The sequence below is a fragment of the Ambystoma mexicanum genome, chromosome 6p (genome assembly GCF_040938575.1).
Source record: "Ambystoma mexicanum isolate Mex_15411 chromosome 6p, UKY_AmexF1_1, whole genome shotgun sequence".
In the NCBI taxonomy this organism is placed as follows: domain Eukaryota; kingdom Metazoa; phylum Chordata; class Amphibia; order Caudata; family Ambystomatidae; genus Ambystoma; species Ambystoma mexicanum.
The window spans coordinates 1,487,154,414-1,487,172,376 of NC_090935.1; the positions used below are offsets into that span (position 1 = coordinate 1,487,154,414).

Genomic DNA, 17,963 nt, shown 5'->3' on the forward strand with positions numbered 1-17,963 from the left:
GTAGTATTGTTTTCGGCTGATTGTTTTCACAGTCATACAATAAAAAGAGTATTGCTTGACCAATAGGGATGGAGCAGAGTACATGTACGAATGTACACTTATGATGACAGAGCCCATCTGCAGCATGAGACTCATGACAAATTGTTGTGTAAGAGAGATGAAACTGGGGACATATATGATCATGTTATTCTCACTAATCAACTATCTCCACTCAGGCAACCTTGCCCTGCACTAACATGCACACAAGGTTATAGGCGCTGACTTTCTGTACAATCAACACTAGCATCCACAAGTCATGTCATCAGCATGTAACTGATGCATTTGTTAAATGGCTGATGTTAGGGAGAATGTTTAGTTTCTGTGCTAATTCCCTATAACCTGAGAATCCCGCTGGACGTTTTATTTTAACCTCAACAGTGAGTGGGACTTTTTACCCTTCACTCATTCTTTTTCTCTGATTGGGATGTGTCATTCTTTCTGTTTTAGGGAGTATGGTAAGCTCCCCATGTTTAATACAAACCTCTGCTTTTTGCTTGTTTGCACCCAGCACTCTCTGTGCAGTGTCACTGGGGAGAACTACAGATCCCAAGAATAGTAAGATAACTTTTATCTTACTTACCTTTTCTTTTGTGGGTCCTGCACATTCCACCCTATGTGGAGTGCTGGGGTTTACATTGTAACTCCTTCTCCTACTCCTCATGTAACCTTTTCTTACATTGACTAACTTAAATGGCTGTTGGCAGTGCTTACTTGTTACTACCTTTTCTGGAGGTTAATAGGAGGCTGATTTCTCAGCTGCAGTACAGCACTCATGGGTGACCATTTTCTCAAAATGGTCCCTGTCTTCTTTTTTCATCATTTTCTGTTTGTTAGTTCCTTCTGAGCTTTTCCTCTATCATTTAGAATAGATTTGAGTCCTTTGTGAGTTTTGTTTTTGGTGGGCTTCAGCCCTGAAAGCCGCCCAGGCTCCAGTGTGTCTGGGAAGGCAGGAAGTGAGGGAGGAGCCTGAAACTTCACTGACCTTTGTCTGTAGGTATGGCTGGCTGAAATCAGTCCTAACTGGGCTGCTGGCTGTCCTAGAGGATAGCCAACCCCCAGGTGATTGACAGCTCTTTGAGTGTGAATGAATGGGTTCCAGCATATAAGACAAGGATTTTGGGACCAATGGAACAAGGAACCCAAAGCAGAAGACAAGCAAAGATGCCAGCAGCAACTTCCAGGACCGCAGAAGCACTGGTGAAGGCCTGCAGCTGTGCCTCACCCCGTTTTCAAATTGACAGGGAAGACCCACCAAGGATGACTTCCTCCCTTAGGCTGGTAGGACCAACTAGCCTCAAGACCTTCTTCATTTTGGGCCATCTCTGACATCCTGTGACTTTCCCAGGCTGCAGAAGTTTGAATCCAGCTGAAACTTTGGAGGCATCTGTGTGGGCCTCCAGAGGAAGGAATACCTCACCAAAAGTCCCGTCACCAGAATTCAGGACCCAGTAATTGAAGAGAATACAACCAGCAATATTAGTTTCTTCATGGCACTGAGAAAAAGGCACCAAAACCACAAAGAACTGCTGAAAAGAGCTGAATCCATTGCTGCCAACCCCTTCTCCCAAGTCCTGCTGCAGAAGCCCACCAAAGGTCCCCGCTTTCATCAATACGACCAAGGAGCAGGAATCAGAGTCTGCAACATTTCACCTAGATGGAAGCCAGCTACAATTTCTTCTTTATCTTTAAAGTACTGTGGGGTTTTGGGTGTAATTACCTTGTGCCTTTTTTTTATGCTTCCTGGCTTGTGAAGTACTGTTTTTGTTCAAGTAAGAGTTGGCCTAAACTCCTCTGTGCAGGCCTTGCAATCAGTGTATCATTAAGAAGGCTCACCTTCAGCTCCTGTGTTTTCTTCATGAACCACTAACTGGTTAACTAACTTTACGTCTGAAGATCTTCATCAGAACTGGAACTGTCCATTTGACTTTAGCTGTGCTAGTTTCCCAAAGGTCCATCTTCGTGATCCTACTGGCTTTGGCAATGATGGGTCCTCCATAGGTTTTAATTGTGAACACTTGTATTGCACACTTGTATTGGCAGGAAACAGACTGCTTAACAGTTGATAGCTTTGTCTAACTTTAAAACTTTCTCAATTGATACATGAAAGTGCTGCTGCTGACCTTTATTTTATAATTTATAATTGGTTATTTATAAAGCGCTTAATACACAGAGGTTTCTAAGTGCGGACCCGCGGATCGAACATGTGTTGCTCTACGTCGTCTTGTTTTCAACGTGAGCCCGTTGCCCCTGAACCATCCTACTGAGACTAAAGGACCTTAAATGACATCAATGTGTGTTGAATATGTAAAGCATAGAACAAGTTGCTCACCTGCATTAACGTTCCTTTTATAATTTAATTCCATTTCTATGTTTAATGTTATTGCTAGTTGCTGCATTTTAGTTTTGCTTGTGTGCCTTGTGTACATATAAATAAATATATTTTAATATAACTTTAAGTAAGTCTTTTATTGGGTCTATGTGTGTACTGATTTCTTTGTACTGCTCTATAGCTCACATTACTCCCTCCTGAGATAAGCATGGCTGCTTAGCCACTTTAACGACTTGGTACAGGCCTATATTAAGAGTCGGGTCCTTAATACCAAGAGCTAAGTCGTATGAAGTCCCGCACCAGTTGGACTTTAGAAAAACATATCAAACAGCTGAAAAAACAAAGGAATGCATGAGTGACAGGCCTCGAACTCAGCAATGTTTCTGCTTGCTACCCAGTAGGTGAGTACTCACACATTTTGCCTAGGAATGCTGTGTCAAAGCACACACGAAAGCTTATGTACATGAGAATAGCGCACTCATGTGTACCATGGACAGGACATGCAGATGCATAGACCCACTGAATAACAAAAAGACACCTATTGGCAAAAGGAAATGAAAACAAAGTGCCTGAGTCCACGGTAGGGGCAATGGCTGCTTCTCAGCCGCGTGGAGGCTCGGGGCAGGGATAGCCCCGCTTCGAGCCTTCTCATTGGCTGAGGGGCTGCCACTCCCCCGCCGGGAACAATGGCCGTGGAATCCCAGCCGAGGGATTCCCGGCCGGGTAACGACCTGGCGAGAGCCAATCAGAATGTGTTTTACATTCTGGTTGACTCTCGCCAGTACTAATACTGCATAAAACATCTCTCACTATTTCGCAGCCGATACAACCACGCTGCTTACAGATATGAGTGGGGCAAGTGAAAGAAACTAGCCAAGTTTTTCTACTCCTTTCTAGAGAGTAAAGAACTATATGCAAAGTTTATACTGCAGGAATGTGGGCTGAATACTAAGCACGCAATGTGTACAGAGTTGTATACAGATTACAGTTCCGGGAGATTTATCCCGTGATTAATTTCATACAATTCTGCCATTGCTTGATTTCTGTGAATCCTCAAATCATATCTTCGTTCATAAAAATATTGTTGGGTTACAGCTACTAGATAAAACATATTTTACCTCAGTTCACCGCAGTTGTCGAAGTGAGCGGGAGCGGTCGGGAGCGGTGCTCCTCTACTTTTTTAAATTACCCTTTACAGCTCCTATACTTTTATTTTAAAAAGAAACCATTCCGGAATGGTTTCGTTTTCAATAAAAGTGTAGGAAGAATTTGAAACTTGCACTTTCAGTGCACTGCCCTGAACGTTCACTTAAACTGCAGGTGCAAGTGTTTGGTGGTGTGTATTGTGTGTGGGAGGGGACGTGATGATGGGGTTTGTGGGAAGTGGGTGCAGGCCAGCAGGGAACATAGTTCCACTACTTCTTTTTGTACACTTCGACCACTGGTTCACCATCATTATAAACAGAGAACAGCAGATGAAAATATAAAATCTTCCTTCAATGTAGCAAATGACAAGGTGGGGGAAGATCTTAAAAGGACCATTCACACCAAAGATAATAAAGGTATTTGGAAATTAGTAAATTGGGGCTATGTGGACTTTATTCCATCACAAGATTCACAAATTATTAAAGAATCTTGGATGTAACATTTTTCTAGCGTTTTCTCTGGGACACAGCCTGCTAAAAGAGCCCTCAATATTGCTGATACAAGGGGTTCACTGAGGCCCACTCCTTCTACACCCTCGCATTCCATTCCCTGATTTTCTCTTCTCTCTTTCTCCTATCCTCTTGCCTGTTCTACTCCTTTCAGCTCCGTCCCCTTTGCTCCTCCTTTTCCCTCTCTACTGCCTCCTTTTGTTCTTCCAGCATACACATAACTACTATTAATGGCTTCCCATTAATTTAGTAATTTGCTTAGAGGTTGGGACCGCACAGGAACATGGAGACACGCCACACAGTGGAACAGTGTAGATGGGCACATCGCTTCATAATGTGGGCTCCCCTTTGTCCTGCAGTGTGTCTGATATATGCAACCTGCTCACGTTTCATACTTATTTCATTAAAACAATATTTCAACCTACCAGAAATGTAGGCAGTGAATGGGGCTCATTTGGGTTAGGTTGAAATTAATTCGAATTTTGGAAAGATATGGGTTTTGAAGTTGGGGATTCTATGAAAGGCTACGGAAACACAGCAAAAAATAAATAAATGTTCCTCACAAGCTTAACACACCCCACTTAATAGCTATAAATGAGAAAATATTAGCCAAATCAAATATACATATCCATGGGTCATGGGCCTACCATGGTCAAATTACATTGAACACAACCAAGGCTGACCACACATGACAATGGACAGCTGTGGCTGCCTGTTGCCTGTCATTTTAGATCCCTGTTGCATGGACAGAGACCACAGAGTTATTAATACCCATGATTCATGGACAGACCATGAGGAGAGGTACATCAGGGATGACTGTGTTTATATGTGAACACATCTGTTATCATGGACAGTGAAATAATAGGGAAACTAGCATTGAACAACAATATCCCAAGCTGGCATGCTGGAGACTTTCTTTGCTTCCTGGATTTGGAAGATTATTACTTTGGTACATTCGAAGCATCAGAGGTTTCTAAGGTCTGCAGTATGAAATGGCAGTTATTTCTTCTAGTTGTCCCTATATTTCACACTTAGAATGTTTACCAAAGGCCTGTCCCTGGTCGCAGCGCATCTCCACTGGTCAAGATGTATTTCTATCCAATCTAACCCTGCCTGGATGATTGACTTATCCAAGCTTCCACGTGGGAGCAAATTTAACAAACTATACATGCTGAGCCACAAACGTAGCATGTCAAATTCCTCACTGCATCCATTAATGTTGATACCATTCCCACGGGTTCTTTGGACACCACGGCCAACAAGATTAAGCCTGCACAACATCGAATTATGGGCTTGCAGTCTTCGGAAAATCACTTTCTAGTAATCAACTAAATGACACAAGAAAGTTTGGGCTGTCCATGGACTACTATCCTCTGCAGTATAATCATCTACGAAAGCAGAGAAAAAATGAGAATACTGCAGGAAGAGCTATGCCCATAGTGAATGGTCAGTGCAGGGCATTGGGAGAACGTACTACTCATTAAATCAGGATGAAAGAAGCTCTAAAATGAGGGAGTATATGTTACACCTGTCCAGTAGCATGACCCTGTTGCATCCACTACCAGAGATAAAAGTGATTATAGATGCTTGCCTAGATGGGAGGGAGGGAGGGTGGGATAGATTTAGGCTCCTTTACAAACCAATCCATTCCACTGATCTAAAGTTCCTCACCTGGAAAATTGCTTTTTTGTTGGCGATCACCTCCACTGGCCAAGTACATTCAATCCAGACTCTCTCAGCTAAAGAGGCGTGCATACAATGTAAGCTGTTAAAGTGACGTTCAGAGCCCATCCTCCAGAATGTGGTTTGGGAATTACAGCATCACTAAAGTATATCCGTACATGTTTCCCTGGAAGGTCGCTGATGTTAAGGGAAGGGCCCTGCAGACACTGGATGTCAAGCACAAAATACCTTACCACAGAGCCTCTGAAATCATTCTGACACTGGAGAATGCTTGTCAACACACTGCTCAATCATTTTCAACTCTACAGGTCCACGGCAGCAGGCAATCTAGGGTTGTGTGTGTGTGTAGGTGAGGGGGTTGAAATATCTAGAAGCAATCATACACCATATATAGGGCAAGGGCATGACGCAAATTCATCTTTGGTGATTTTAACCTTCTGCCTCTGAAAACAAATAACTCAAATTCTAGGGTTAGGAAATCTTAAAAACCAAGAGAGCTTTCTATTTTTCAATTTGTCTGCTTGCCATATCTGGGTGCTCTGCTCAGAGAAACAGTAATTAACCGTCCATATTGTAAGATGTAGCTTTATCTAGCTATCGATAACAAAATAGAAAGTCTGGCGTGATTCTATGAGTGGTTTGTGTCTCTATTTTACTTTTCTTTGCATATTATACCATGCTTCTTTCAGGCTTTCCCTTTAAGGCTGGGAGGAAAAGGTCTGTCTCAGGATATTTACATATGCATATTATTAAACAACAATAGCTCAGTCACTGGTCTCTATTTTGAATGAGTTGCAAGAATCCAGTTTATAATATACAAGGTCTTTATTAAAAGCAATACATCATTTATATTCTGATAACCATCTCAAATCTCAATCAACAACATCAAAACACACCATAGGTTGATGCACCTTCTTTCAATATTCTATACATTGATTTCAGTTGTATCTCAGTGTTTCTTAAACATTTCTTTTTGGTTGTAATTGGAATACTTAAAAAGTGTGGTGCTGCACAAAACCTGCAGTCATGTATTGTCTCCACATTTTACAAGTGTATTGGTCTCAATCAATAATTAAAAGTAGGCCTCTCTTGGTGTGCCTATAATATAGGTCTTGGGTTAACAATTCTCCCTTGTGCCCTTAATAGGATTTATCAAAAATGCATACAATACTCCCTTGTATTTCTCAATAGGAACTCTCATAAAATGCTTTCCATGAAATGCCTTTCCTGGCATCTCCTTTAATAATGTTAATTATTATTTTCATTTTAAATAGCACGTGTGCTTCTAAAAAGATCATTAAAAAAAGAATAGATTCTATTGCTGGGTTGTCTTGCTTGCTCATACCCATGTCTTCAGTGGCTGGCTTGGGTGTTTCAGCTTTCTTCAGATCATCTGGCATCTTTCCTCTGCTGGGCATAACTGGCTGGCTGTGGAGCGGCACCTCGTCCATTTTCTTAGGTTCTTCTGAGGCTGCTCTCTAACCTGATTGTGTGGCCCCTTTATATACTGTTTTCTGGAGCTGATTAAATGTCCAGTGCTGAGTCTTAGATTTCTTTATCGGTCACTGATGTCTTTGTTTACCTGTTTTCATTTCTGTTCATAAAAAATGCCCCTACATTTTATTGTATGTCTTATATTACTCCATCGGACTCCTGGTGCTATTTTAGTGTCTTGTCTCTTGTTGATTATCTTTATTTGATAAAACTAACCTACATTAACTGGGTCCTGACTGGGTATTATTACCTCATCAGACACTTGACTTGATGTTAGTTCAGTGTCCTGTCTCCTGTTATATTAACTGATCAAAGTTGTCTCTTACACTAATTGCAACATTTTCCTTTCTCTTGATCCTTCTAGTTCTTCATCATATGCTCGGTTTTGAGTGGCCTAATTGGCCCAAGAGATTAGAAAAGGGACTTTTCAAAATCTGGAATTTTTCTGACTGTGCGTTAGCATGATTGCAAAATAATCTTTTGGGCTTTTCAATCGCTAAATGTTAAAGAATTGCTTTCCTTTCCTGCTAGGCATTTCTACATACATCAAACAACTAATATTCTCAATAAGTAAGCTATTTCCAAGTGCTTACTTGAGGTGCATATGTGTGTGCCTAGAATTCATAGCTTTGGGGCCCTCGTGTTGGCACTTCAGTAATGATATATGTATCAATAATTAATGCATGGGCTATTTGAGGCCTTGTGTTAGTGCTTCAATAGTGACATGTGTACCTGGTGAATGCATACATTATTTGAGGTCTTATGTTGGCACTCCATAAATGACACATGTACTTGTAGTGAATGCATATGATTGGTCTGTTACTATGTATATAAACATTATTGCTCTAAATATGCCAGAGAATTTCACGACCCACCTCGGCCAGGCCCACCAGATCTGACTACACCAACCTGATTTCTACCCCCAAGACTTGTAGAGTATGTGCGGGTGGCTCGAGCTTCTCAGCCCTAGCAGCTTCACATTGGAACGCCCTACCTTCGCACCTCAGGGGGATTGACTCTCACCTAGCCTTCCGCAAAGCCTTAAAAACTAGGCTGTTTGTCTAAACCTACCTGCCTTTATATCTACAGGCAGACGAACGTCATTTGTAACTATGCTCCGCTCCTCTCTCTGTAACTAAGTACCTTATGTTTTCTATGTTTACATAATCTTGCTGCTTACGCCTTCATGTAATAGCGCCTCGATGTCTATGGGCTGCAGTGCGCTAAAAATAAATAAATAAAATAAATAAATGTCTCTTGCCAATCAATATGTGAGAGCATACCAGACGGTCCAAATGCTGTATGCTGAGATTCCAAAACGTATGTATACCCCAGAAAGAGCTGAATACATGAGACCCTGAGACCCCTTCAACATTAATTTTTGAACATGAAACGAAAAGTAGTTAGGAAAATGTCTAGGCTTCAACCCCAATACTGCTACTAAAACAAAGAATAACATCTGAAAACAACTTGCATGAAGTGTTTAACTAATAAGCACAAAATAAACCATTATGTAGAGGAGATGAAAGAAAAAACTAATTTTCCCCATAATGCCACCCAGCAATTGTGAGCTGTAAAATCACATTACATTGGAAATGCAGCACTAGTGTGCGTTGAGATTATACAACACCCTTAGAATCTTCAAGAAACGCAAGAGGGTAAAGCTCAAAGTAGGACATTACATGTAAAAACACATCTCAAACACCACACATTTTTCCCTCAAAAAATTCAGAAAGTAATTCTGAAAAATAATATTTTCTTTAGATGCACTTACCACATATAAGATCACATATCTCAGTACATTTGAGAGTGTATGTTAAATAATGTCCATTAGACAGTTGCTGTATATGCCAGGAAAATAAGATAAACAAAAGTACAAAACCGTCCCTTTAAGAAGAAACGATCCTTCATGGTATTTAAATGTCTCAATATTAACTTGTAGACTCGAACCATCTCATTCATCATCAGGCAGTACTCCCCAGGCAGTTGGGGACCCTTCAGGAAAAGCAGCGTAGCTATATCAGCGGTGATATGCCTTTGAAGGGCTGCTTCCGGTGCTGCAATTGGACGTCCAGAGGCAGGATAGTGGGTGGTGCCGTTTTCAGAAGCATCCACTTGACAGACTGACACACTAGGGTGTATGTCAACAGATAAAAGGCTTGTAGTATTCCCAGTCATCCAGCTTCGAACAGAAGTAGAATTGGCTGAATTTGTCACAGCCCCCTTGGTTTCTAGGCCCCCAGAGAAGGTAGCTGCCACAGGCTGAAGATAACCAGATGATGCAATGGGATCTTGCACCCCACTCAGGGATGAGTACATCAGTGGGCGACGTTCACTGGCCCCAGCTGATGCAAACCCGGAATTCAGGATCAGATGCGTACCTTCACTGCAATGCATCATGCTTGAAGTTGACCCTGAGATTACAGGTACACAGGCTCATGAGCTGAGTTTCCTGTATCAGTACTGGCACTGGTGCACATTCCCAGGCAGCCGGGCTTTGTGCTGCATTCCAAACGCCTGCATAGGCATTTCTACTAAGGGATATGACTCCCTCTTGCAGATACTTGCACCAAATCAGAGTAGAATTTGTGCTAATGAGGAAGCACGGGCCCAGATATTCACAATGACCTGAAGTGACGCCTTCTTCTGAGCCTTTGGGGCATGCCATGCAATTATTTGTATTTGTATTTATTACATCTATAGAGCGCTTTGCTCCAAAGTTTGGAGCATTACTCCAAAATCCAATCATCCCAAAGATGTGTAAGAAATACCATACATCCAACATACATCCGAACATGTATGTTCTCAAACAAACAAAAGGAGACTCATTTTTCTTTAGCGTGACATTTATTTGGTCAGCAAGTACTTATTGGTCAATCTTTACACAGTATCCCTTCCGAGGCATCTTGGCAGTTGAGGTTTGTTTTTCTTTGTACCTGTGGTTGTTCAGTACAGTCATACATCAGAAAACGAGCCCAGTGTGTCTGCTGTTATATAACAACTCTAGTCGTTAGTAGCTTTAAGAAGAGAATTAACGTCCACTAGAAGATTATCATTCCCAAGACCAAAAATCAAGTTCGGACGTTTTTGCAAGTGTCTGTTAATTAAAAAGGAAAGATGTCTACATTGTACAGCTTTTAGGTGATGAGACAGATTTAAGACTGGTCCAACGTATTGCATATTAGCACATGAAAATCATTCTTCTTGTCTTCCTCTCAGCCAATCAGATCTATCACTTTTCGTATCTCCTCCCACCCTCTGATGACTCTCTATCCCTTTTCTTGCTGTACGGGTTACTTCCAATCTCACTTCATACTTGCCACTACTCTCCCCTCTCTACACCACTGTCTCTTATTTCCACTCTACACACCACTACTCCTGTCCCCTGCCCACAACACTACTCACCTCCCCACCCTGCACCACTACTTCTCTCCCAACATCACTTGTAATCTACCCTCCCCATACTACTCTTCGCTACCCCCTCTCCAAACCACTTCTATCTCCACACCACTGCTTCTCCCCCAACACCCCTCTACACACCACTACCCGTGCCATCTGCACACCACCACTACCCTCCCCTCTGCACACCACTACCACTCTCCCCTCTCATCACCATGGCTACTCTCCCCTCTCCACACCACTACTCCCCTCCCCTCACCATACTACTAGAAACCACCCACACCTGCCTACTCAGTCACTCCCTCTTTCACCCTTTCAGTCACCTGCTCACTAGCTCCCTACTCTCCAATAATATTTCACTCAACCACATGCTCATTCACTTCCAGTATCAGTGCCTCTCGCCAATAAATACCTCACCTTGCACATGGGCAAAATAAACCTCCTCAATGCTTCTCTGCACCGTTCTTCCTCCACCTCATGTCTTGGTCTGCCTCCGCCTCCTCTGACTTCACCCGTACAACCCACAACTTCCTGTTCCTGAGGCTCCTTTTATTGTCCAGAGGTGGCAATTGCCTTGAAGATGACCAAGTCGTGGTCGAAACACGTGTCGGCTGTACTAATCAAAACATTAAAGGACTTTCTACACAATAGAACATTGATTCTATACTGTAAACAATTAGAATCTGCAGAGCTATTGGATAGGGAGAGCGCTGACACCATAAGACCTAATGTGTTGATGTTTCTTGATTTACCTCTTTGAGGCCATACGGGTGGCCTTGTGGGTCATTTGGTAGTCGATGCCTCCCATAGTACATTATTTGATATTACTACATAGCGTACATAGCACCTTCTAATCTAAGGATCGTACCCGTAACGCATCCTTTATCTTTGTATATACTAGTCATGGGTTCCATGGTTCCGGATTGCTTTTTATCTGGTAGTTTTACTCTATACATCAAGGGAGCTGTATTTTTTTTTTTTCTGGCTGGGTTTTTCAGATAAGAAATGCATAGAATAATTATGCTGGTGGGTTTGTTTTTAAATTCACCAGCTGTAAGCATAAGAGTTCCATGCCCAATATGTCCCTAGCTTGCCCGTGTAGATCACGGTGCGGCCAATCATCTTCAATGTTCATAAGGTCCAAGTTTCCCATAGAATATACTATGATCACGACAACATGTGAATATAGTTAATTTTTTAAAGGTAATGCTACATGAGACAAAGACCCATATTGTTACTGCATTCAATGTATGTTAATTATATGTGCTACATTGAAAGATTGTGCCGACATGGCAGGGTTGGTTTGATTTGCCTGTAACTGTCGCATTTCTTTCCTAGCGTTTTTCGACCCCACGCAGGAGTAGAGGATCTCCAGGAGCTGGGGTAAGAGCTTTCTTTCTATGGTGCCTCAAATAATAAGGCTTTAGAGAGGTGTGCATGTCTGTATTCAAAACAACTTGCAAGGTTGAGGTGCTGACAACACAAAGTATGTTTTAACTCCTACCTGCTAACATATTACAAACAACTGAGGTGACCCACTCATCCAAAGAAAAATGTAAGGATCAAATATAATCAAGTAAGACATGCCCTGCTTCACTGATTCCATTGTGGCCTGTGGGAATTACTTAGGCCAAGCAGCAGTAAAAGTTTGTATTGCTCGCTGCATTGTGTCCATTCCTATGGAGGTCATCTGCCAGACAGTATTGAGGGTTCCTACTCTTGCTCTATGTGTAAACGCTACAGGGTGGGCATGAACTGAAGAGTGTGCACAGTATTTGGTCAAACTATGCTGAGGACTGGCTAAACTGTTCTGCTCTCGATTCTTGGGTGATCAAACCCACAGATCTTGATGAGGGAGGGACTGGACGTAGGAGTATGTGCACGTCTTCCAACATTACATTTTGTGTAGATTTGTATGCTTGTTTGAATACTCCCCACCTTCAGGGTGGGACTCGTTTGCAAAGATAACGAATGTGTAGTGTGACGAATCTTGACAATGGTCCGTACTCCGCAGAGGGGAGCCACAACCTTTGTAACTAGGGAGGTGAGCCCACTAACCAAGACCCTCCCTAGCTGTCTGGGCAAGTGAGACCTCACAAGGAGTGACTACCCTCTTGGGGACAAAGACTCCCATTCCGGGGCGGAACTCCCAGCCCATACCACCTTGTTTTCATATATGGATTAGGAAAATACTCTATTATCTCCTACAACGACTATATTCCACAGAGATCCTTCTTTTCATGTATTGGCTACAGGCAATGCTGAACACAGCAAGAAACCCAATATCAATGAAGAAGGACACCATTCTGTTTTTTCCTGTTTAGTGTATAAGAGAGGTAACTCCTAAGGAGGAAAGGAAACCGGTAATCAGAGGCAAGCCTCTGCATCATTGACGCCCTAGAGGGGCAGAACCACACTGGGCAGTGGCAGTGAGGATGGAGAGCAAGTGGAGAGCTGAACGCCTGAGGGTTAGCATTCTACCCAACCGTAGAACTGAGGTCAGAGAAGGAGCAGAGACAGGAATATTCACATCTCATCTGGTTGTGTGACCATGAACGAGCAGTTGTGGGCTGATTGGCTGGTAATGGACGCCGAGACCAGATCATTTGAGGGAGCCCGAGTCCCCAAGCTGTGCACACATGGGACAGCAGCTACGGACATGAGTAGCCACAGGGAAATCCGACAACGTTACGGGAGCCTAAGAAACCTGATGGAGAGCCTACTGATCCAGGTACGAACATTGTAAACAACAGCTCGAAAAGCTATCAAAGTTACAGGAGTCTGAAACACCACAGTGTGCAAATACCCTATGGGAGGGGGATCAATAACAAATACGTTGTGAATAACAGCTTGGAAAGCTATCAAGGTTACAGGAGCATGAGAAACCTGAGTCCGTTCAATTCCTAAGAAAGGGGTATCGAGACAAGCACAAATATTGGGAATAACGTCTGGGAAAGCTACAACAGTTTTGGGAGCTCGACAAACCTGATGGTGCAACTAACCTATAACAGGGGGATGGAGAAATAGATGTGAACACTGAGAATTAATGCTGATAAAGAAACCGAAAGTATACAACTCTAATAGGACAGGGAGGACAGCCGCCCTATCTGAAATAATTTGAGTAAAAGAAAATAACCTGTATGAGGAGACAGGACTTTGGGAAAAAGCAAACAGCTCGAAGGAGGATGTGTTTTTTATTTTGTTTGGTAATCATGGAGGAATAGCAATGTACACAACAAGAGACAGTTTTATTTGTTGACAGGAGAAGGTGAAACCCTAACTTGATACAACGACTCGGAAGAATATCCTGTGGTGGAAAAGGGAACTTTGAAACCCAAGGACAAACCAAATTTAAATTGTGTCAGGAAAACTCCCAGTTGAGACTAGTGTGCAAAGCCACCCATTTCCCCTTTAGTTAGATGTGTTTTCTAAATTGATAGGGTGTGTTGGTTGGATAGGATTCAGACCGAAGAACTTTATTTTGGACTTCATAGCACACCCTTAGCTTTTATATTGTTAGGTGGGGAACTTCCCTCATAGTGATACGGCTAGCTAGGCATTTTTGATTCTTTTATTATAATAAAACATCTTGAGAAATGGCCTCTAATTAAGTCCTTCTTCTGGTTCACCACAGTAGATACTAATGCATCATTATAAGTACAGCCTACATTAGCATTTTCCTTTGACAGGCAGTATGGCTTGCTTTTACCCCTATACTGTATTGTTGTATACCTCTTTAAAGCACTCCGGCTTCTCGAAGCTAGGTCTGTGCTCAATAAATATAATAATATTAATAATAATAATAATAATAATAATAATAATAATAATAATAATAATAATATGCTCCTGGCCATGCAACTCTACCCCAACCACTATCCTGGCAGATTCTATGCTGCACATGCAGAGTGACAGGCCTCTAACTGAGCTGTGGCTCATACAACATGTAAGCCTTGCATTCATAATCTTCCAGTATTTCTCTGGCAATGGGTGCTCTCTGAGCACCCTCTTCACTCACCTTGTTCTGGGTTAATTTATTTTTATAATAATGGCTGAACTACAGGAGGAGAAAAGGAGCCGTCTAAAAGCTCTGGAAGAAATGTGGGCAAGGAAGCGTGTCAGAGGAGGAGCCACATGAAGATTGTGTTTGCTGGCTTTGCCATGATCAATACATCCTTGACTGGAAGATCTGCCAAATATTAGGAGTAAAAACAGGAATTAGGATGTGTAGTGCGCAGTGCTGCCATTTCCAGAATCTCCAGGAGCTCTGGAAGGGAGTGGGTGGGTTTGGTTAGTTGGGATAGGATGTAAAGACAACGTTGCACTGCTTTGTGTTGAGGTTGCAGATCAGAAGTACCCTGAGCATTACGTGTGTGTGTGTGTGTCTGTGTGTGCATGTCTGTGTTTGTGTAAGCCTTCTAGGTGTGAAGTGCAGGAAGGATTGAGGGATTTGTGTCCAGAGGCGCAGGTGCATGTTGGCCAGGAGCTGTGTACGTTAGTTGTAGTTAGAAAGTTGTAGTTAGACGTGTATATTTCTGATGTTTGAAGTTTGGGGTGAGGGTCTTTTTTTAAAAACTATGGACAAGTAGCTGGTTTGCACTGTGTTTGCAGAGTAAGGTGGAGGGAGACTAAGGTTTACTCGAAAGTTGGTGAGTGTTCCTGGGGTTCCTGTATTGCTTTCAAATACATTTTCTTATTATACTCTTAGTGTTTTGGTAGTGGCTTGATGTGATGTTTTCTAGTTCTTAGAGTTCCCTGAGTGCTGTGTGTTGTGTTCTAGGTAGACAGTCAGCAGCAGGTATGGCATTCCCTTACATTGTGTCTGCGTGTGAAAGTCAAACTATTGAGAAGTCTTATTGCTACTGCTTGATGGATATAGGTTACACTTTCTGTCTGTTAAGCATTGAAGAGGCGGGTGTTTCGAATTTTTCAGATGTTCAGGTTGTCCTGTGGGGTGCAAATGTACCTTGTTCATGCGTTCCAGTGTTTGCCCACCATAGTGGAAAAGGCGCAGTCTCTGCATCTCTGTAAAATCTTCTGGTTTCTAGTACTATGTCATTTCTCAATATTAGGTCTGAAAGAATAAGGGAGATGACAGACAGCTAGCTGTGTACTAAGGAGAGGCAGGGCATAATATGCCAGAGAGAGAAGGGATGTATGAGTACCTTATGACTTTTTTCATTGGCTTGGAGTTCCAGCATGTGTCTGTTGTCTACGATATTCCTAGGTTCTTGGCCACTTTTGTTGGTTTGGGGAAGTTACCCATTTCCAAAGGGCATGCTAGAGATGTTTGAGGTGGCATGAGGTGAGACTATCATTATTTCTGTTTTGTCTGCGTTTGGTTTTAGGTAGTTGGATGTCATCCATTCGCTCATTCATCGAGGCAGTTGATCAGGGTGGTCCTGGAGTTTCTGTTTTTGCTTTGAGCTTTATAATGAGTGTGGTTGGAACGGAAAACCATGTGATATTTTAAATGCCACTTTTATGACCTATTTATGAGTTGGGATTGCAGGATATATGTATTGTGTGTAGGCTATTTACCAAATATGGCACCTTCTATGTGCCACATTCTGTAAATATCCCATGCGACTCCAACGTACAATTTGGTGGGAATTAAAAAATAGGAGGTATTTAAAAGAACACATGTACTGTTACCATCATAATGGGCCCCGTGTTTCCAAGAACCTTTCATTTTGATGAGCATAGCTATCCATCCAAGTTAACATCACTATGTTCAGATTACAGGTGATGCGACATAAACTAAACACTGACCAAATGTATTGCATACCATAAGCAGTGACTATTTAACATGCTCTGTCTACATTTCAATGACTGCATAATGACCCCTCGTCTTGCTTTGATTCATCTGTAATTATTTGATTTCTTCTATAGCGTTTTTCGACACCACGCAGAAGACTGTCTTCAGGATCCCCTGTAAGTACTTTACTTTCATGGTGCATCAAACAGTACTGCTTTAGAGGTATGTGCATGTTCAAAAGTCAAAACACTGCTGCTTCTAAGTAGTGACTAAAATGAGTGTGTTAGAATTCACCCCTCTTACTTTTTGCAAAACATGGAACCTACCTTTTTTCTCCCTTACAAATATCCACAAATGACAAAGGGCCTCATCACGAGTGGGGTGGTATCCCGGTGGTATTATCACCGGGATACCGCCCGCGCTAATAGCGTTACCTCCACCTGATCTGGCATATTAGCGGTGGATCAAAGGTTGTGCGGTAACAGTAATTCCCTATTCCCCATTGGATCCATTGGACCCAATTGGGAATTTCTGGCGCAATCAGCTCGCTAATAGCGCGCCGCTAATTGTGCCCAGAAATGGGAATTTTCCTTTGTGCATTTACCTCTAGCTTGTAGATGGGGGTAAATGCTGCCAGACTTATGAGTGGGTCGACCCTTAAATGCAGCGTTAATAGTGTTACCGCTACATTTAAGGTTTACCGGCCAACTCGTGATGACCCTGTGTAAATTAATGCATGACACATTTTCTCTGATAAACCCTTGCAAATTTCATCATGGTGATGCACCAATAGCCCCTCCCACTACTCAATAGTGATTACAAATTACAACATGCATGTTAAGCATGTAAAAGAGACTCACAAGCTTGAATATAGGAAGAAGGTTCATTTAATTGAGCTCAGAGGAGTAACAACCCCCAGCCAGGGAAATAGCACACAAATGAATACAAGAAATCTATAACATGAGGTGGTGATCCACATTCCACCAACCCTGATGCTTGTAACAAATGCATATAGCAACAGTTGCTCTGGTGAGAATAACATTCCTAATAACTATGTCCATTTTGAGTTCTCTGGTAAATCAAGTAGACACTTCTAACACCTCTCTTCCTTCACACTCTTCAATCACTTCCAAAATTGTCCTCTGCTCTGAACAGGAACTTTTGCACTTCTAACACCTTCCTTCCTTTAATCGCTATACACTGATTGGGATCTTCTTGTAATCAGAAGAACCACCCTTTCCTTGTTCCATACACCTCCACTTCTAACCAAAATGGAAGAACCCAAATCCTCCATCACTTCTTTGGGTTCTGAGTATAATGAAGAACCTTTCCTCACCTTGGTTGGCATTTTTATCTTTATCCAATCACCTTCTCTCACCTCAAATTTCCTCCAACAATTCTTGTCATCATATTGTTCCTTTGCTTTATTACCACTTAGATGAAACTTTTCTCTCACAACTTCGATATCTACTCCCACAAATTTTGACTTCCCCATCCACCCAGGGCATAGATGCGAATTGGGCTTCCTCCCTCGCAGAACCTCAAATGGTGATATTCCCGTAACGTGGTGGGGAGCCAACCTGTACTGAAATGTTCTTTCCATCACTGT

At 42.3% G+C, this 17,963-nt stretch overlaps 1 protein-coding gene across 3 annotated transcripts in view; it reads left to right on the forward strand.

Moving 5' to 3' along the window:
• LOC138510563 (uncharacterized) overlaps nt 1-17,963 on the forward strand; it is a 1,136,503-nt gene that overhangs the window by 562,216 nt on the left and 556,324 nt on the right. For all 3 annotated transcript variants that reach the window (XM_069626321.1, XM_069626322.1, XM_069626323.1), the window contains 2 exons: nt 11,938-11,982; nt 16,489-16,530. In XM_069626321.1, the coding sequence (XP_069482422.1) occupies nt 11,938-11,982; nt 16,489-16,530 (87 nt within the window). The remainder of the gene's footprint in view (nt 1-11,937; nt 11,983-16,488; nt 16,531-17,963) is intronic.